This window comes from Stylophora pistillata, chromosome 3 (assembly GCF_964205215.1).
Source record: "Stylophora pistillata chromosome 3, jaStyPist1.2, whole genome shotgun sequence".
NCBI lineage: Eukaryota > Metazoa > Cnidaria > Anthozoa > Scleractinia > Pocilloporidae > Stylophora > Stylophora pistillata.
Genome location: NC_142521.1, coordinates 3,815,001 through 3,835,860, shown reverse-complemented (window position 1 = coordinate 3,835,860; position 20,860 = coordinate 3,815,001). Strand labels below are relative to the sequence as shown.

Below are 20,860 nucleotides of genomic sequence, written 5' to 3'. Positions count from 1 at the left end.
TCATACGCAATAAAAAGTGTTCAGATTCGTTCCAATTGCGATAGAGCATCATTATAACGGCAAAAAAATTTAGCAATTGCCATCAACAATGCGACTATAACAATGTTTTACTCATCCTGCAGAGATTCGAACGAATCAGCGGCTTCTCGTATTCGAGCACTGTTTCCATGTAAGACTGGCCAGTCTAAGATGGCGCGCTGCTTGCTTGCACTGCGAAAGTTTACCTTTCGCCCGTCTTCTTTCCGCTTGTCAGCTCTAAGACCTATCCATACTGGAAGTATGAATTTAGGAAATCTAGAGGAAGAATTTCAGTCGGCAAGTGAAAGGACAAAGACTCTAAAACAAGATCCAGGGAATGACCACAAACTGAAGTTGTATGCCTTGTTCAAACAGGTAACCAGATTGAGGTATATTTTTTATTATAGACTTTTAATTCCTCTGAGACATTTTAAAACGTTAAATACGTACATTTAAGTTGAAGAAGTTTTTCACCTCATCGTGCAGAAGTTTTTGTACCCTTTTACCTGTCTGGAGAGTAGAGATAATAACCCTTTTGCTGTCGGGAATGACCCAAAAGGAACTTCTCCTTACATTATCAATACTTTTTTAAGTAGAGAGGTGAGGAGAAGAGAGAGCTAAAATTCTGAGAAAGAAGATGTAGGGTTCCTGTGCTCCTTGAAAATCCTTGAATTTAATTTTTTGTTTTCAAGGACTTGAAAACCTTTGAATTTAGACTCAGTGCCTTGAAAAGTTCTGAAGACTCCTTGAAAATAATTGCAGATGAATCAAAGTCAAAGTTTTTTTTTTTGCTTTTGGTGTTAAAAGTGTAAGTTTCTAGCACAAATTGTGAAAACAAGTTTTCCTTTCAAATTCCGCATCCGATTATGATGTTTGACACAAGATGTTTACATATTTTGTACCTGATTGGTGCATTGAAAATAACCTAGGTTATCTAGCATGTTATCACTCTGATGTACATGCTTGAAGTCATGCAATGTTTTCTATTTCTATTAGCTCCTATTTCATGCAAAAGGTCCCTGAATTTGAGAGCCAAGGTCTTTGAAAACAACCTAAAAAGTCCTTGAAATTCCTTGAATTGGGTTCCTGAAAAAGTGCAAGAACCCTGAAGATGAGAGTGATCTCTGGGGTAATAAACACTATTTCAAACCACTTATAGGAAATGTTTGGCAGAAGGTGTGGAGAATTAATGTATTTTCTGGAGAGTGAAAGGACTAAGGGATATCTTAAGTGAAACAGCTAACAGGTCTAGGAAACAGCCTTGAAGAAAAATATGCTAGAGTACCAACTGTCAAAATTTTAATATGCCAAGATTGGCTTATCACTCCAGCCCCCTTCTTATCTGTATAGTTTTAATTACATGTATTTAAGGTTTAAATTTGCAATCTTCCACCGAGTCTATTTTAGTTATTGTTTTTATAAACATAGTTTGTGTTTTCACATTTCATCCAAATTGTTATTTCTTATAGGGTAGTATTGGGAAATGTAACTCCCCCAAGCCAGGAGCATTTGATTTTGTTGGCAAGGCAAAGTGGACAGCATGGAATGATCTTGGTGATCTTTCAAAGGTTGATTTATACAGTGTATGCCTTTTTTTTCCTAAGATTTATGAGACCATTCCTGAAAGGGATTGGTAGGAAACTGCTAGATGTTGTTGTAAGACCATCTTTCCAGACCTGTTACTCCATTTTCTGTGCATGCACTCCAAAATATTGTTTTATGTAATAATTCCATAAAAAGGTCACACAATGAGATGAAACCTTTGAAGTAGAGTGTAAAAGAAATCAATAAATGAATTTATTACACAACTTGGGCAGTCAGAGGGCCAATAACTAAAATCAACCAATCAAAATGCTCTATTACCGGTCAATATTCTCTCAGTATTGGACCGGGCACTGTCCTGAATGGTCCCAAATGATACTGCACTTGTGTCCCTTTGAACTTCAGTCGTATAATAAATCTCTTATTAACCAAGCTTGCTCGGGACCATACTGGAAGAATATCGGCTCGCCGTCTTTTTTGTACAGACCTTGCTGCACTCGGTCTGTACTGTCAAGACCTTGGGCCAATATTCTCCCAGTACGGCCCTCGCGCTTGGTTAATAAGATATATAAAAAATATATTAGTTTCTAAAGAAATTGTGTGCTGCATCTGTTTGTACTATCACAAGATAATCTGGTGTTAATCAAATAGGTTGCTAAAATGTAAATTCACCGTATTTGATCTGATAAAGGCCAACACTTGAAACATCAGCCATAGAAAGTTTCTACAATAGTCCATAAATGAATAAACAAGGTATTAGTTTCTAATTAAAAGAAACTAAACTGATTCTCTAAGTGTATGTCTTTTAATCTAGCACTGTGACTGTGATATTTGTTTTATTCTAAATTCATTGACTTGCTTTTCAGGCTGAAGCGCAACAGAAGTATATAGACTATGTTAACAACCTTGCAGGTGAAAATTTACTTTTAAGATCTGCTTTGTAGTGCTTTTTCATGACCTTTTTTATGAGGTATCAAGTGTTGAGCATCTCACCCAAAACATTATATTGTTCTGGGGTTCCAGTGTTGTTATTAGAAATTTATTTGACTTCTGCTGTTTTAGAATGTGACAGGATTGTTAATCATTAACTAAAAATTTTTGAAGTTTTTCTCTAAATTTGAGTTTTTTTGTTTTTCAAGCAACTGTTTTTTTTTTCTGTTTACTTTACACAATATTTTATTTTATTTATATATTGATTTCTTTGTTTGTGTGAAACCCTTGTTGACCAAGTGGAATAGAGTTTTCAAATCATTTCAGTGACTCAGTTAAAAACTCAACATCCATTTCCATCATTATAGGGTTCTCATTTTTCTTTATGCCACAACAATGGTCACTAGTTTGAAAATGTTATTTAAATTATCATGTTCAAAAGTTATGAAAGTTTTTATCCTGACAAAGGATGCAGTTTGACATTTCTGATCTTTAAATTCTTTTTCACCTATGAAGCCTAGTAAATGACATGGTCAGCTCCTCAGTCTGACTCAGTAAAGCTTCATATGGTGAAATGGGAAATATTTTATGTTAAAGTTGTGTTGGGGAATCAGAAATTTTTGTCCTTCTTTTTCAGACAGATGAGTAAACTATCTTGTTTGAATGTTTCAGCACAGTTTGGCACAAATGATGAAGGTTCAATGTCTCCAAATCCTCAGAATAATACTGCAGTTAATGTGGGAAATAAATACAAAGATCTACTGGTGACATTAGAGAATGGAGTGCTGACCATGCAGATGAACCGGCCAGCAAAATATAATGCCATAACCTGGGAGGTTTGCCTTAACTAATTTATTCACTTTTCAATCTTAATTTATTGGCAAAATTTAGGCAGACTGGCTCACTTCAACTTCAAGCTGGCTTGCATAGAAGCCTGCTAAAACAATACAAATATAGCAAAATATGTATAGAAATAAAAAACAAAAAAAATGAACCTACAAAACAAATTACAACACAAACATACAATGTACAATATGTTACATTAAAAAGTATAATACATTGATAAAAATTTAAGAAGTTTCTTAAATTTTTGGATAGAAGTTACATTCCTTTTTCTTTATATATGGGTTAGACTATTTTATTGTTGTAGCCCTGTGATAGTCTGTGGTGTAGGATGAACACAATAATTTTTGTTTTTGTCTTTGAAAGATGTATCAAGAATTAATGACTGCTTTGGAAGAGGCTGGGAAAAATGATGCTTGTGTGGTTGCTGTGTTGACTGGATCTGGAAATTATTACTGCAGTGGAAATGACCTGAGCAACTTCACCAGAATTCCACCTGAGGGTCCTCAAAAGATGGCAAATGATGCAAGGAAAATCTTAAAGTATGTGAGCAATTCAATGTCTGTTCTTTTATTGCACATTCCCCATCTGTTTATCCATTCTTATGGGCTACCAGCGTTTACGAGAAGCACAGGGGTTAGCATTCCCCCAGACAAAGATAAAGCAATCAAACACCTGTCTTGATCTGAATTAGATGTTTACCTTCACCAGCAAGGATTTTTTTCTGGCTGGTTTCCAAATCTCTGAAGAACAGAGGGTTACATGGATACCCAATAGTTAGCAATGCTGGACTCCAGACTGAGCACTGTATGGTTATGATGATGATGATAACCAATTTATTTCATGTGACTTTCAACCTGTTACACCAATCACAGGAAACTTTAAATAGCACACAAGAGAAATCAACCCACCTTCAGTTGTTAAATTTCATTTACGTGAAATAGATCAAACCAAACCTAACCCTTATGCTAGAACTGTATATAAGCTGATGTCCACTGCTTAAATGTCTATTGGACTCCAAAAGAGTCCTAGCAGTTAATTAATGGATGTCCAGAAAACTGCTGCAGTGAAGGACCAGTCGAAGTTAAAAATGGATAGAAGATATTGAGTTCCAAACTCGTCACTGATTACCTCAAAACATCAAGTCAGGAAGCTGGTGTGCATGAAAGTGAACAAAAGATTTATGCTGGTGGAGATGAAAGTTTATTATTTTGTCATCCACTGGTTGCTTTATCAGAATAGAAGCCTTAACCATCTGCATAGGAATTTTTTTCTCAACAACAACTTTGATTAAAATAAGTGTGAAATTAGACCTTCATTGGCTTTCATCCAAGTAATAGATCTTTACTTCAGTCTTTGACCCTCCTTGTACATGCTAATCAAGTGGTACTTTTTATATTCCACTGTGACAGGAACTTTGTGCAACACTTCATAGACTTTCCCAAGCCTCTGATTGCTGCAGTCAATGGACCTGCTGTGGGGATATCAGTAACAGTCATGGGCCTGTTTGACTTGATCTATGCATCAGATAAAGCTACATTTCACACACCTTTTATGGAGCTGGGACAAAGCCCTGAAGGATGTTCCTCATTTATGTTCCCAAGGATAATGGGACCTGCAAAGGTACCAATCCAGTTGCTTCTTATAAATTTCCATTGAAACTTTTGGATTACGTGTACACAAGCAAGCATTTTTCAATGTATTGTCATAATTTGTAAAATTACACCATCCATGAATTGTTCTTCTTTTTTAGTCCAATGAAATGTTGCTTGCTGGACGCAAACTGACAGCAGTTGAAGCAAGAGACTGTGGATTGGTTACAGATGTTTTCCCCCATGACAAGTTCACAGAGGAAGTTCAGAACAGAGTACAAGCAATGGCCAAGCTGCCCCCCAAGGTAGAAAATTGTATTGTAGCATTTCACAACAGGGGACTCTCTACCATGGAGTCTTTAGCATTTGCAGACATGCTATTCAAGGGAGGGTAGATTGTGGGTAAGGGGGTTATTTGTCATCTGTTACGGATAATATCAACCATGTGTCATGTCAATAAGTTAGAGAAGCCTGACCATGAAAACTCCAGTGTTCTCATGTGTAGTCCCCTCAGCCTGACAAGAAATAAATGGCATTCTGCTTCACTCAAGTTGTATTGTCACATATAATCATTATGAATACAGGAGAGGAGTTTCCCACATCGTACTTTTAATATTAATACATAGTATGATGATTTATATTTAACTGTAGATGGTAGGGGCCTCGAGTTATGCATTATTTGTAGATGACCAATTAATGTTTTTATACTGTCAATCAAAAAGTGATCCGCTGTCTTTTTGTTTTTCTACTCTATAGTCTCTGCTGTTGTCCAAGCAGTTGATACGTGATTCATTCCGCGATTTGTTACATGAAGCCAACGAAAAGGAGTGTGCATTACTTGAAGAACGCTGGCTTTCAGAAGAGTGTATGCAGGCTGTTATGGCCTTCATGCAGAGGAAATCCAAATTGTAGCCCAGCTTTAATTTTCCTTGCCGCATTTAAATTAAGGCTTTAACTCAACCACGATGAACTGCACAGCTTAAAGTTTCAGTCGATTCATGGCGTTTTTTGTTTCAGGGGGAGGGGAGTCACCTAAGCGAAACGGCTACGAGGGAGACACGTGAAGCAAAGCGTGATGAAAGTCTGAGACATTTATTACATTAGCTGATGTCAACGATTTATCAAATGTTTAATTCGCTCTTCGCAAATTATTCAATCGCTTATTAGTTCAGTCACTGAAAAGTAATCAAATACAATTATGAAAAACTGAAAACTGTCGGCCTTCTTACCATGTGTTTATCATGGCCATTACTGCGGACAAAGGGCTAGCTCGCCTGTTTGGTTAGGTGTTGTGTTTTACGGTCAGCCAGACTGGGAACGGCGTTCTGTAATCAGCGTAAAGCGGCCAGTACAACACCTTCTATCGGCACATTAGGGAAATGGATTCTACGAGAGAAACCATGATTTCTTTGTCCCGTATTTTGTGGGGTTAGGAATGGACACTGAATGAGTAGAGTTAGTGTAATCCGAATCACCCGTCAGTCAAGACAGGAAGTCAGCTAAATAAGCAGATCGTAAACGAAGGTGATTTCAAATGATACAGTGGGTCTTCGTGGTGCCTCGGTTTATTGTACATTAGGTTATTCGTGGCTCTTAGAAAGCTGTTTGTGTTTAAGTCTGATCTTATTACAAATAGTTTCCGATAGGTGACCACTTCGTTTTTGGTTGAGCACGTGGGTTGGTGAGTTTTCGGCTCAGAAATGTAAATAGCCTCTATCATGATTCTCCCAACCGACAAAGGACTGGACACTGACATCTACCCCAAACGTGATAGGATGAGAACAGTGATCGCAACAGGGCCGTATTTTTCGACATGGTCGTGAATGGGTTTGAATTTAGTTTTGATTCACTAAGCCGCTTTAGCTAGGAAAACTCACGCCACCCTGGAAGGTAATCAGATGCAAAACCCTAACCAATCGTTACTTGGATAAGCCAAGGGTAACAATTTCCTTTTCTAAACAATTACCACCCATATAAAATGTCCACACCCAGAAGCTCAGAGTTTAGCAGTCTTCAAGCCTTCGAAATAAGCTACACTGCTACACTGAGTTTCTCAATAGGGCTTCCGCAGCGACTTGAATACGAAAGAAGTAAAAGAGAATATGGAAGGGGGAGAAATGAGCACGGAGGAGAGGGTAGGAAGAAACGAGGTCTCGTCTGTTTCCACATGACGTAGATATCTGCATCCGTCTCTATCTCTGACAACTGTTTCTCATTTAACCTTATAACAATAGCATATGGAAAGAATCCATTGTCTTGTTGACAGTTGAAAGTTTCCAAAAAGCCAATCAAATGAAAGCACTATCATGGTCTGATAAATAATACCAAGATCGTCTTTTAACTGATTATTCATGCTAGAGAACCGATCAACATCTCAACGAAAAGAATATAAATACCATCAGTATCAATGGAGAAGGTCTTAGATTTTTTGGAGCCGAAAACTTTCGGCAGAGTTCACTACGTTGCACTAATTTTTTGGATCTTGATCAGTATGGTGTTTCTCGCTGTATTCGCTGACATGGAAAACAGCGAATCTAGGTTTGACTTTCGCTGTGGCGGAGCGATAAATGACATCGACCTCGTCAGGGGAAAATGTTACGAGAAATACACGGAGCAGTACAACAAATTGGCTTTTCCTATCTATGGCTTTTTAAGCATCAATGTCTTCCTTATTGCATTTGTATGTGTTATTTACTCACAAATAGTGAGATCCAAAGTCGAGCAAGTGTCGCGAAGCATCAGGGACGATGATCTAGTGAGACAGCCGCTCGACCAAGAGGTCCAAGAGACTGCGTCATCAGCTGGATACAAGCTTTTAATGGCTTACATCTCTCAACTACTGATAAGACTTGTTCTGGGAGTTATTTTCATCATCCTACAAACTCAGGTTCTTTATCCTTTAAAGTTTTCCTCCAAGTTTAACTGTTATTTGACCGATGGAACCACTCAGCCAAAGAATTCATCTGACACCGCCCAAAACTCAACTTTACACGAATGTCACAATCAACGAGCAGCAAAGAAAACCTTCTGGTTGTACGCTGTTCTTGCAGTGAATGGAATTCATGTCGCTGGCATTCTGATTGAAACCGTCTACATTTTTTCACGCGCTAGCAAAGATAGTAGTTTCATGCAGGACTCAAAGTTTCTTAAGACTCATCTAAATTTCTCCCATGACAAGTCGCGTCAAGAACCACACATGCAAGGAGGAAGAAACGAACAGGTTTCACTGCGGCCAAGAGTGCACAACAACCCTCCGATCAGAGTCGAGATACTCCTAGAACCTCCGAGGCAAGATGAAGCTCTTCTACTACAACCACGACAACGTGAACACCGTCCGGCCCAAGTCAAGTTGGAACGAGAACCTCAAACACAAAATGATGTTGTTGCACCACAGCCACGAGACCAAATTGGGTCACAACAAGAAGTTTTAGTGCAAAGGGGACCTGAAAGACTCCAAGACTCAAAGCTTGAAATATTTATTACGGAAACTAAGAAAATAATCAAAGAAGTCACCCAAAAGCTGTTTGAACTCCGATCACCTTTCGCAGGACATCCAGGAGCAGCAATCACACATTTGACTCTCGATCAGATTTACACAAATCTTGTGGTCGTTTCGAAATTGGTAACGTATAATTTTACTGCAAACAGACAGGAGCAACTCAGGGTTTATCCAATTTCGCGCGATCATAAATCAGGACCGAAAAGCCCGGAAGACCTCCTAAATGTTGAAAATAAGAAAGTTTTAATCGTCGGTCGAGCCGGAATTGGCAAGACATTCTGTTGTACTAAATTTCTCAGAGACTGGGCATTTGATCAAGGGATTTTTGAAGCCAAAATCCATTTTGATGCTGCTTTTTTCGTCAAATTCAGGCGTTTCGACTCGGAAAATGACCTTACTCTCAGGGAACTACTCGCTCGGTCAGAATATTCCCCCTCAGATCACCTGGACGATGAGGTCTGGCAACACATCCAGCGTCACTCGGAAGGAGTGCTCATACTTTTCGATGGATTTGATGAATTCAAACTAAACAAGAACATTGTCGAGCCTCCTTATCGTCGCCAAAACATTGAGCAGAAAATGCCGCTACAGATCCTTTACCAGTGGCTTGTGACCGGGAAACTTCTCAAAGAAGCTTCAATTTTGACAACTACGCGACCCACGGCTCTGTCAAGCATCGCCTACCTGAATGATCATTTCGACAAGACCTTTGAGATCATAGGATTCTCGCGAGAACAAATCGAGGAATATGTTTACAAATTCGCTGGAGATGACCGGCAAACAGGCGAAACACTATGGCGACACATCAGCAGCAACATGAACTTACTTTCGTTGTGCTATATCCCCGTGAACAGCTTCATCATGTGCTCAAGTCTCTCACAAATGTTGCAGTTCGAAAGTTTCGCTGGTGTCACCCTCCCCTCCAAATTAACAACCATTTACAAAATTGCAGTGAAAGTGTTTTATTTTAAACACACGAAAGAATTACGCGATAATGATGTCACTCGCAAACAAATTGAATCAGATCATTTGCCCGCTGAAGTGGAGGCGAAATTCAAGAGACTAGGAAGAGTAGCGTTTGAAGGAATCAAAGAAGGAAAGCTGATCCTTGGAGGAAACGAAGTACGCGGGATGGAAGACAGCGCTCTCTTTCACCGGTTACCCGACCGTCAAACTGGCCAGTTCAAATACGAAGAACAATTCTGTTTCATCCATTTAACAATGCAAGAGTTTTTCGCTGCGAGGCACATGGTAAATACAATGTCGAAAAGAAAATTGAAGAAATTTGTTTCCACAAACATTAAGGACGGCAAATGGCAGCTGGTGTTTCAGTTTCTAGCAGGATTAATGAACGATAAAGACCAGCTGCCAAGCAAATTATTCCTTGACCTACTTCCCGTTAAAACCACAAAGGAAAAAAGCTATTTGTACCATGAAGACTGGCCAGAAAATGAAGAGAAAAAGAAAGTGACCATCTGGCCAACTGAAGACAAACGAGAAATCGCAGTGACATTGTTAAAATGTATAAACGAAACTGTTAACGAAAGCGAAAGTAGTAATATGGAGTCAGTAGTGAAGAGAAAACTACAACAAATTAACTGTAATTTTGTAGATTTTAATTCTTGTCACCTCACAGCAGTTGATTGTGCTTCAATAGTTAATGTAATTAAGAATGTTCACAAAATTTCAGTTTTACATTTATCGGACAATAACTTAGATTCATTAGGATGTTTCGAGATTTGTAAATTGTTAAAATGTAGTAATTCTCAACTGAGCTGGTTAAATCTCATGGGAAATCAATTGAAAGATGAAGGAACAAAGTATTTAGCTGACGCCATCACAAGCAACAACTGTCAGCTACGCTCGTTATACCTCACAGGCAATAACATCACAGACACAGGAGCACAGCACTTGGCTCACGCCATTACACACAAAAACTGTCAGCTACACACGTTAAACCTCTCAATCAATAACATCACAGACACAGGTGCACAGCACTTGGCTGACGCCATTACAAACAGCAACTGTCAGCTACACACGTTAAACCTCGAGTACAATAGAAACATCACAGCAGCAGGTAAACAACATGCATTAAATTTAGTGAGCAATAGTCAGTCTAAATGTGAGCTATATATTTAAGCCTCACCTATTCCAATTGTAAATTGTAAAAATATTATCTCAGCCACTTACTATTCAAATAACCGTGAGGTAACCAGCTCAGTGACAAATTACAGCTCAACAACTCAAAACAAAAGTGAAAGCAAACTTTGTAAATTGTAAAGTGCTAACAGCAGCGAAATTATTTGAACCAGATCGAAATGAAGAAAAACGAACCAATGAACATGTTCCTTGAAAGCAAAGGATGTCAATCTTTTTTTCTTTTATAAATGAACCAATAACATTGAAGTAAAAACACAAAGCTTACTGCAGAGAGAACAAACAAACCTCGGACCTCTCAGGAAACTTGGTTATTTGATGATTGGTTAGTTTCGATCCTAATCCACTTCATGCTCGTGTATGTTTTGATCGCCTGTGTTTGTTACAAGGAATAGTTTTGCTGTTTAAGCTTTTGAAGTTCTTTTAGAGATTTTAAGCGGATCAGATGAGTAAATAACAGTACAGATTACATGGTAGGATACCAAGATTTTCTTTCTATTGCTATTTTTTTTTTCCGATTGAAGCGAGCCGGTTCAAGTAGTTTCACTCGTTTAGCAAAAAGTAGGAAAAAAATAACCAAATTGTGAATCAAAGTGTCCTGCCTTTAAAGACTAATGGCTTTTTTCGGAGGTTAGGGGTGTAAGATTGATATAAGTTTAATTGAAACAATTGTTTAGAGGTTTCTACTTTTGTTGTAAATATTAATGTCATTTTTGTACACATCTATCGCGTGTGACTTGTCTGATATAATGAAAGGACGATTAGTTTTACTGCAAAATTAGAAGATGAAGAACCAGACTTCATTAGGGCTTAATTTTAAGCTACCACTACTTGTAAATAGAACCAGACCATTGTAGAATAAATATTGTAGACCGATTTAAACTTTGTGTTGTCATATATTTAGCCCCGATATTTAGGCACAACCTGGAAGCCATGGGAGATGGGTATGGCCTTTTCAAAATCAGTTAAAATTTATGAAGCCCCCCCTCAAGAAACCGTTACTCTATCTTAAATCAGAAATCCCTTGAGTAGGTTCCTGGCCAGTGAAAGAGACTTATCCATTTTTTAAAGCAAGGTTACGAGACCAATAGAGCTTGGCACACAGATTAAATAACTGAAAGGAAATCAGAGAAAAGAGACGAGTCCCCTTGACAGAAAAAAGTGGAGGCAGTGAGGCCTTACAAAGATTTCCACTTGTTGCAGCTTTGGAAAAACATAATCCTTAAGACTTCTTCCCATTTTTTCAACACCTCTGTTCCCAGTTTCCATAATTTTTGCCAGACTTTAAAATTTAAACATAACTTTCCAAACTTTTAAAAGAATACTAAACTCTATACAATTTGACTGGAAAAGCAAGTGATTAAAGTTTCTGTGTTCAAACACCTTTATTCTTGGAATCTTTCAATCTGATCCAAAGGTATTTTAGAGGGTAGAACCAGGTGTGTTCTTTGAAACTGCATGGATATCATACATTAATTTAGCTTCATTTTCTCCTTTTGCTCCAACAAGTGATCAATTAGTAATTTCTCCTTGCTATACATTATTCTGAAAATCAGAAAGGTGAAAAGAAGGAAGTAGATTAGCTGTGGTACATTTGTTTTCAACTAATTTTTAGGGGCTTCCTGGTCAAGGAAAGCATCATCGTGCAAGTCAGTCATACAAAAAGCAAAACACTTGTTTATGAAAAAAATGGCAACATGAACCTAAAAGCTGTGGTAAGGTTAGAGAGGTTAAATCTATATTGGATGTCACTAATGAGTAAACTTTGACCTCATTTCAGTATCATACCTTCCTTTATGGTTTTCACTCTTCTAGAACTGCTTTTTATGTTTATTGGCCAATAAAGGATACAATACAAACTCTATTTATCTATTTATAGCTGTATATATCTTTTCACAAAACAGTCAACATCATATTGTAAAGGCAGAAGAGAAGAGGCATGGAGATTTTTTGAATTTGTTTTTTTAGCACCGATAAGATGTTTCTTCAGAACACATTGCTTAAATTTTAAAAGCTATCAATGCATCAATAGGTGTAAAAATGAAATAAATAAGTTTACATTTACATACATTTACAAGTTACATTTACAGTTACAAGCCATCCTACTTTTATTTGCGTTAAAAGGTATAAATGATGACATTTCTTTCCCAATACATACATACATAGATGTTAACTGACCACTCCCCATGGGAGCTTTTCAGGGCCAATTCCCACCCAGCAACCACCCCAAGGGAGGACATCCATCACACAGTAATCTCGTGTGTGGGAAGTTAACGTCTCCTACCCCTAACCCTGCAGGAGAAAGGACCTCCAGTTATTCGTCCCTATCCAAGAAGACTAGAGTATCTAACCATTTTTTGATATAGAAAGGTAGCATATTCTTCTCACTTGTTTTAAGACCTTGAGTGTTGGGTCCAGCTGGGGCTCGAACCTTCAACCTCCCGTACAACAGTCTAGCACTCTATCCATTGAGCTAACTGGGAGGCGGTTCAATCTCTTTTACAAGAATGCCTGCATCTTCTAATTACTACATATACAACAAGAATTCTTCATTTACCTCTGTCATTAAAACTTCATTTACCAGAATATTGATTTTCTTAATTAATCACCTACATTATCAACCATCAAAAAATAAATTTTGTTTCTTGAATCTGATATTTTTTTAAACCCACTGAGTGTTGCAAGCCAGTTTTTTTTTTTTTTTTTTAACAAAACTGTAGGATCATCCAAAGAAAAAATAAGTTCTTTCCATTTTCATAAAGATTACCTTTAAATGCTACGGCTGTAAGTATCCAAAATATTTTCAACTAAATAGAAACAATTTTCTTGGGGGGAAATAAGCAGTTTCTTGGTTGATTTTCTTCTTAGCTGCAAGCTCATCAATTTTGAATCAAATCTGTTTTATGACTAAGACTGATCATTTGTCAAAAATTGTCCATTTCATAAAAAGAGAAACCTCTATCCTGAGCAGGACTAATGTAGCTGACGTTAGCTTTTAGGAAACCATACGTTCACGGTTTTGACTCGTAAAATGTTTAATACCACTTAAAAACTGTAACAAAACGGTAGCAATACACTAATTGGACACAAATTAATTATAAGAACTGTTTTATAAATACTAGACAAGATGACAATGCAATGAACTCCACGTGGGAACGAATATTAACATGAAACAACACAATTTCAATCGACGATTTACAGTTAAGATTCGTGTTCCATATGACTTAACAAATGGGAAGATCAAACTTAAATCAAATATATTTCATCATACCTCTTTTCCCTCTTAGCGCAAGGATGAGACCTTAAATCGTTTTAATCGAACTCTGAGCCTTGCCCTTGTCGTTATTGCGCATATCTAATTTCTGTCACGCAATGAACGGACCTTACAAACGTCACAACTAATACCTTGTGTTGGGTGGCAACAGTAAGGTAACAAGCCATCACCATCCAGTGTATACCACTCTGTATTAAACCTTGAAACCCTAACAGTGATCATGCTGAACCATTCATTAAAATCATCAGAATAAAGGAAATGACTGCCAACCCTAAATAACTTTGATTTCAAAACAAGTTCTCATTGTCATTCTCTTGAGGAAATGCATAGAAAAGAGAATGGAAAATAAGGATATCAATGTTACGCTGCAAAGGGTCAACTCTTCTCTGAAAGCACATGAACATCTGTTATTCTATCAATAGACTCAAGCTGTTGTGAGACGAACTTCAGTGTATCCACTCCAGTAAGCAGTTGCCTAAAAGCAAACAAATGAGCAGTCAAATGATTCACTGAAAAAAAAAATTACACACTGCTCTGCACTACAAGTGTGGAGAGATAGACTGTTCTTTCTCTGAACAGCTAGCACTGTATGTATGGTTTTAAATTATTTTAATTTATGCTAACAAAGTTCAATATTACAGTTGTTTTGACCAAACATGAAAGGGAACAATTTGGTAAAATTTCATGTCTGTATGAATTTTTAAACAACAATAATCCCAACAATAATAAACACAAGGACACCTTTACCATTTAAAATATAAAGCTTGATGAATAGAGAATCTATAAACCAAAGTATTTTAATTCCTGCAACCAACATTACAAAGCTGAATACAACTAGATGAATAAAAATAGACATCATTTAACAAAGAAAATGATGAACAATGACTCACACATGTAATTAATTGATACTGAGAAAGTTGCTGGAGAATAAATTTAGGACAAATTAGGATTCATTACCAAGACCTGTTCAAAAACAAAGGGCCCTGACAACAAGATTAAAAACAAATAATATTTTGTCACAATTAGACAAGCTTGATAATACAAAATAAGCACACACCTTACACCAAGATTGAAAACAAGTAATCTTTTGTCACAACTAGAGAAGCTTGATTATACAAATAAGCACACACCTTACTGCTTCCTTGGCATTTTTCGCTGCTAGGCTCATTTGATCAGCGGCAACTTTTGATTTATCTTTGACAGCTGTAATTGTATGATTGGCATCTAACAGCTGGTTATATGTTGCTAAAGGAATTGACTCTGTCTGACAAAGAAAAGCAGAATAGTTATTGTAAACCATTTGTAAAGGCAACTCAAACGTAGTCTAACCCTTGTAGATTTTGCTATGTATCTGGGCTGACCATGCAGACATTGGCTCTTTTAAGAGCATTCTTACATTTTATAATATTGTATTCAAGGTGATATGCAGTTATGGGTAATTACCATGGACATTGGCTAACAGAAGGTTGCAAATGCTAAAATTGATGAAGAAAAGTTTTCAAGATTCCAAGTCAATAATTTATACTGCTTATCCCTTAATTTTAAGCACAATTTGGAATAACCAAGCACAAGTGAGCATTTCAAAGAGTGAAAAAAAATTTATGAGCCCATGCAAAAGATATGTAATCTGTAGTCTTTCAAAAAAATTATCAGTGCTCCTGTAATAATTTAGTTTTAAAACTGCATTTCCTCAAAAATATGCTCTGCATTGTTTTAAAATTTTGGCTGAAAGGTGATGCACTTATCAGAGGAAGGTGCTTAATTGAAAGGAGAGCTTATTATTCTCCTGTACTGATTCAGCCGTAGTTGAAGCTATAAATAGCTAGAAATAAATGGCAATAGAAACAGCTTTTCCTTGCATCCCTAAAGAAGTGAAAAGTGGAGGGGGGGATTATTTTAAAGGGGGGGTCCTTGATTGAAATTTTTGCATAAGGGGTGGGCATTTATTCAGAGGAGGGAGCTTATTAGTGCATGGGCACTCACTGAAGGAAATGCCAAATGAAAAAATACCATGAAAAACAGTGGTTTCAATAGTAGCCAGGTAGCGGGTATATCTAACCGCTTGTGATGGGCCAATTACCTACTTGGAGCCTTCACACGAATGTCAAGTATGACCAGATAATTTCATCTCAGCTTCGAATTCTTGTAAAAAAGTTTGGAAAAATAGGTTTTCTTTTACAGGAAAACAAAAGGAAATAAAAAAGAAAAGACATTCTGGCATCTTCCAAGCCTTCTGGCCCATGAAAGTTGAAGCAAAGTCTGCAAAACATATAATAGACATTGCTTCGGAAGCTACATAAAAAAAAATGTGCAAGGCATCTCAGCTGAAATCGACGGGAACTGGGAAAGAGTGTGAATACTAATGGCAGCCAAAAGGCAATTGTTGTTTGCATATTTCATGCCAGTGTCAAAACAAAATAGGTCAAACGAGACTGAAATATAACCATGTTTCTCTATAGAATAGATTAAATTTTTTTTTGATTTAAGGATTAACCCTGAGTTAAAACTACATTAAACTTAAACAATTTTAAAGATACCAGTTGTGAAAGTGTTAAGTGTTAAAAGTAGCACCTCAATAGAAATAGTTGACTGTGACTACTTTATTGTCATAGAATTCTCTTCAAATTTGTTTAAATTAGTTCACTTGGGAGCAAAAAAATGAAACAACAGAGCAACAAAAAAAGACCAGAAAATGCATCTGTAAGAGTCTAAAACTTCAAAATTTATCAATATTTCCCATAGAAACACACTTATGTACCTTATGGAACTTCTTGCCTCCTGCACTTACTCTTAGGCAAGGTTAAGGAATTCCTAAAGATGCACTACCATGCACTTGGTAGGGGTATCCAGCAACCCTCGTAAAACTTTTCTTACTGGTCTCAGATTAAATAATTTTCAACACCTCCTTCTTTTAAACTGGATGACAAAAATCCTTTTTGAATCTCAATCCAATTATAGTATTATGTCTTAGGTAGTGTAAAATGAATGAATGTGGAATTTTTCTTGGAGTAAGTTCCTTAAAATTTTGGCCAAAATCAATCAAGTAGCACACCTATTAACCTGTTTTAAAGCAAGGTTCATGAGATCAGTGGACCTTAGCAAACGAATGAAAACAAAATTGACAAAAGAAGAGAAATCTTGATGGAGATGAATTCGACAAGTAAAAAGAATAGCAAGAGGAGTCATAGAAACCTTGCAAATAATTCCTCCCTAAATTAAGTTCTTGTTGCAGCTCAGGGATGAAAAAGCTTGCGACTTCAACCCATATTTTCAATGCTTTTATTCTCAATTTTATGTGATTTTTTTACGTCTTGTTAGTTTATAAATTTTCAAAATTTTAAAAGAATGCTAAATCTCCTTCAACTCTACCTGAAAAACCAGGTGATTAGGATTTCGATTCCAAACACCTTTATTCAACAATCTTCTAATCAAATCCAAATGCGTGTAAATGTTGTAGTTCAATTTTATCCTTGGTTCAAATTTTATTTTCCTTTGTTTCAAACTCATTATCATACATTAACATGACCAAGAACAAAGGAAATAAAATTTGAACCAAGGATAAAATTGAACAACAACATAAACATGTGTGTTCTAAAACTGGACATAAAAAAATAAATAAAATAAATAATTTAGCAATAGACATTCCACTGGGTGGCTCTTCTTGTCCACTGTTTCCAGATTGAATTGGAATTTGGAATGTTGGTTTTTGCGGAGGGAGGAAAACCAGAGCACCCAGAGAAAAACCCTCGGTGCAAGGGCGAGAACCAACAACAAACTCAACCCACATGTAATAAGACATTACAAATTTAGCTTCATCGCATCATTTTTAACTGTTCCACTCCCAAAAGTGATCAACATGTAATTTCTCCTTGAGATACAATATTCTGAAACACAGAAAGGCGAGAACAAGAAGGAAATAATCAGCTATGGTACATTTGTTTAATTAATACAAAACCAAATTCTCAGTGCTTAAAATTAAAATAAATGTACAAGATTCAGATAGTTAATTGAAAACAGTCTTAATTACTATTGGCCAACAATACTGAAAGAGACACTTGGGTGAAAACAGAGAAAATTCTTGCAAGTTAGTGCAGCTTAAATCTTGAAAAATGGAAGTTCTGATGAATCTTAACCTAAATAAAAAAACCCAACTGATTGAAGCCATTACCATGATTGCTTTTGGTATACCAACCATACACCAAAAACTATATACTACAAACATCTTTGCATAAAATGTAGAGAAGAAGTATCTGGAAGCTAACTTTTTTTGTTACATTATCTCACATTTTTATCACTTTCAAGGTATTTTAGATGTTATTTACATTCTTCTGTGTTAGAATCTCAACGTTTTTCTCTATTTCCATTCTCACCAATTGATTTTGTTTCCTGTTTTGTATCTGAAGACAGCATAAAAAATTGTTTTAGTTTCAGTATCCTTGGAGAACTTCCAAAACTTATCAAAAATCAAAGAGGCCAAACTACTTAAGTTTGATTTACAAAAAAAGCATTAATGTACAAAACCTAGCTTAAAAGTCTTGGCTGGTACCAAATTAGTTTTGGCAAATGACATTAAAGCTTTTAGGGACTTAAGTAATAAGCTTCAAACAGTTAGCTTAATAGGCAAGTCTTGGGCTTAATTTCTGCACAAGATCGTTTTGAACTTGCAGATCCTGAGCCCTCCTCTATGGCCACAATTTTGTTGTGGAACAACAAGTTCTGGCAGCTGAATCAGTAGAGCTTCTAACCATAAAAAGTTCAACCTTTAAGGTTTGATTCCTCTTTGGAAACAAATGGTAGATATCTCTCTTTAGTTATGGGAATTTTGCTATGATATAATGACAAACTCTCAACACTAATGCCAGATCATTTTAATACACCATGGGCACCTTTTGCATCCAAACATCTTGTTGTTAAACTAATCTTTTAATCTCATCTAAAGGCATGTTACAGTGATAGAATAACTGTGTCTACTTAAAAACTGGACATTCCACTTAAAGTTTAACCTCCCTCCCCCCTCTAAATAAAAAAGAATAAATGTATCAGTCCCAAAGGTGTTCAATTTCCACTCACAATAAAATGTACTGTTTAGAAGAAACTAGGTGAGATTAAGAAAATTTGTTGAGGACATTTCCTTGAACTAACACCAAATTCTGAGAGCTAAAATTGTAAGAAATGTATGGCAAATACTACATAGAAATTATTTAAAATTGTATCTTAAGGGGTGAAAATTGCAGATTAAACGAGACTTACCTGGAGGTTGAAGTTTGATTGTAATTCTATGAGTCATTACACTGCATCCAAAGATAACATGAGATTGCTTGCGCATGCGTACATCAGTTTTTTAAAGCTCGAGTGTGGATGTTCTCTACTGATGAGGACTGTAGTATTACCCATAGTGCGTAATATATGTATTACTAAGTAGTAAGGGAGGCAAGAGTGGGTGGGCATGTTATCACTGGATGCTGTGTAATGACTCATAGAATTCCAATCAAACTTCAACTTCCAGGCAAGTCTCGTTTAATCTTCAATTCTATTTCGTCATCACTGCATCAGGTATCCCATGAGATATTAAAGCCAACATACACACGAGAGGAAATAAAGCAGAAGCATTTATTGGGTAATGGAACAACCCAACCCAACAAAATATATAATAGTCAAAGTGACTGAAATGTGAACAGTTGTTGTTTAACACAACACGATAATTATAACAGTCGAAGAGACTGATATGTGAACAAGTCACTCAGTCAGCTTTCAGTACAGAATTGGCAATTGTGGAATCCTTTCGAACTGGTTTATTGTAAAATCTGTCAAATGTCCAGTGACTAGACCAACCAGCTTGTTTCAGTATATCCTGTACAGGAACACAAGCTTGAGTTGCCTTGGATGTTGCAGCCGATCTAGAGCTGTGAGGCTTGAATTTGGTAATATCAAGTCCAGCTTTCAGCATAACTGTAGGAATCCATCTTGCTATTGTGTCCTTGGAAATTCCTCTGTGAGGTTGGACGTAACTAACAAAAAGCTTATTTTCCTCCCCTTGCAAAGATCTTGTTTTCTTGAAATATTCATTCAAGTGGTTAATTACATACAATCTTGGGTCTGTAGGGTATGCTTTAAGAATAATGGTGGGGGTTTTATACCCAGGTTGGCTTTGTTTGATATGTGTAGGAATAACAAATTCAACCGTATCGTTGCTAGGTTTCATAAACTGTAAATCAGGTAAATGAATGCTCTGAGTTCTCTGTGCTGACACAAGTGCTATCAACATAGCAAGCTTATGAGTGAGATTTCTAAGATCCAGCTGGCTTGGTGAGGCAAAGGATGACAGATACGATAAGACTACTTGAACATCGCACGTGGATTCATAACGAGGGCAAGGAGATCTGTTTCTAAATATGCCTTTCATAAACCGTGAAATCAGAGGCTGGTTACCAAGGGTTAGGCCATTCTTTGGTTCAGTTATGGCAGAGACTGCTGATTTAGCTGTATTGATTGCATCATATGTAAGGCCTTTGTCATATAAACTCGTAAGAAAATCTAGGACCTTGTTTAGAGGTGGATCATAGGGATTAACCTACCATTCACAACACAATTTGAGCCAGGTCTGGAGATAAGGTTGGTACTGCTTGAGGAAAGTATCTGCCCAGGAACACATGATGATTTCTGAAGCTTCGCTTGATACATTCTTCTGCAGGAATCTAGTCCTGATAATTTACATGTTATTAGCCACATTTTCCTTCAAAGAGGGTGTTGTTCCCCTGTCTAGGGTAGAAGTAGCAAATTGTCTGATTGAGGAAGGACCACTGGGCTGTCTATCAGCAGGTTGAGGAGAATTAAGAACCATGCCTGTGTGTTCCAAAAGGGTTCTATCAGAACTCCTGTTGCCTTGTCCTCTTCTATCTTCTTCATGCATCGAGGAATGAGACTGAAAGGCAGAAATGCATAGAAAAAGTAAGATTCCCAACCAACACAAAAGGCATCAATGAGTTTAGCCTCTGGGTCAGGTCT

The 20,860-nt window shown here is 36.9% G+C and overlaps 3 protein-coding genes and 1 pseudogene across 4 annotated transcripts in view; 2 read left to right on the top strand and 2 right to left on the bottom strand.

The window, feature by feature from the left end:
- Positions 1-189: 189 nt before the first annotated feature.
- Positions 190-6,138, top strand: LOC111325734 (enoyl-CoA delta isomerase 2-like). Its single transcript, XM_088753927.1, has 8 exons — positions 190-393; positions 1,488-1,586; positions 2,427-2,472; positions 3,163-3,326; positions 3,700-3,875; positions 4,746-4,956; positions 5,087-5,230; positions 5,682-6,138. The coding sequence occupies exons 1-8, from the start codon at positions 190-192 to the stop codon at positions 5,835-5,837; spliced, it is 1,200 nt and encodes a 399-aa protein (XP_088610053.1). The 3' UTR covers positions 5,838-6,138.
- A 578-nt stretch (positions 6,139-6,716) lies between these two features.
- LOC148734153 (uncharacterized) lies at positions 6,717-11,463 on the top strand. The gene has a single exon (XM_088753924.1). The coding sequence runs from the start codon at positions 7,333-7,335 to the stop codon at positions 10,561-10,563; it is 3,231 nt and encodes a 1,076-aa protein (XP_088610050.1). The 5' UTR covers positions 6,717-7,332; the 3' UTR covers positions 10,564-11,463.
- Positions 11,464-14,118: 2,655 nt separating this feature from the next.
- Positions 14,119-20,860, bottom strand: part of LOC148734149 (endosome-associated-trafficking regulator 1-like) — a 38,538-nt gene continuing 31,796 nt past the window's right edge. Inside the window, exons 4-5 of the mRNA XM_088751856.1 lie at positions 14,986-15,119; positions 14,119-14,330 (exon numbers count right to left, since the gene is read on the bottom strand). Coding sequence (XP_088607982.1) covers positions 14,231-14,330; positions 14,986-15,119 — 234 coding nt within the window. The 3' untranslated portion in view covers positions 14,119-14,230. The remainder of the gene's footprint in view (positions 14,331-14,985; positions 15,120-20,860) is intronic.
- The window catches only part of LOC111343219 (uncharacterized), an 8,106-nt pseudogene continuing 5,026 nt past the window's right edge, over positions 17,781-20,860 (bottom strand). The window contains exon 2 of the transcript XR_015998901.1: positions 17,781-20,777. The product of XR_015998901.1 is annotated as an uncharacterized LOC111343219 (transcript). The remainder of the gene's footprint in view (positions 20,778-20,860) is intronic.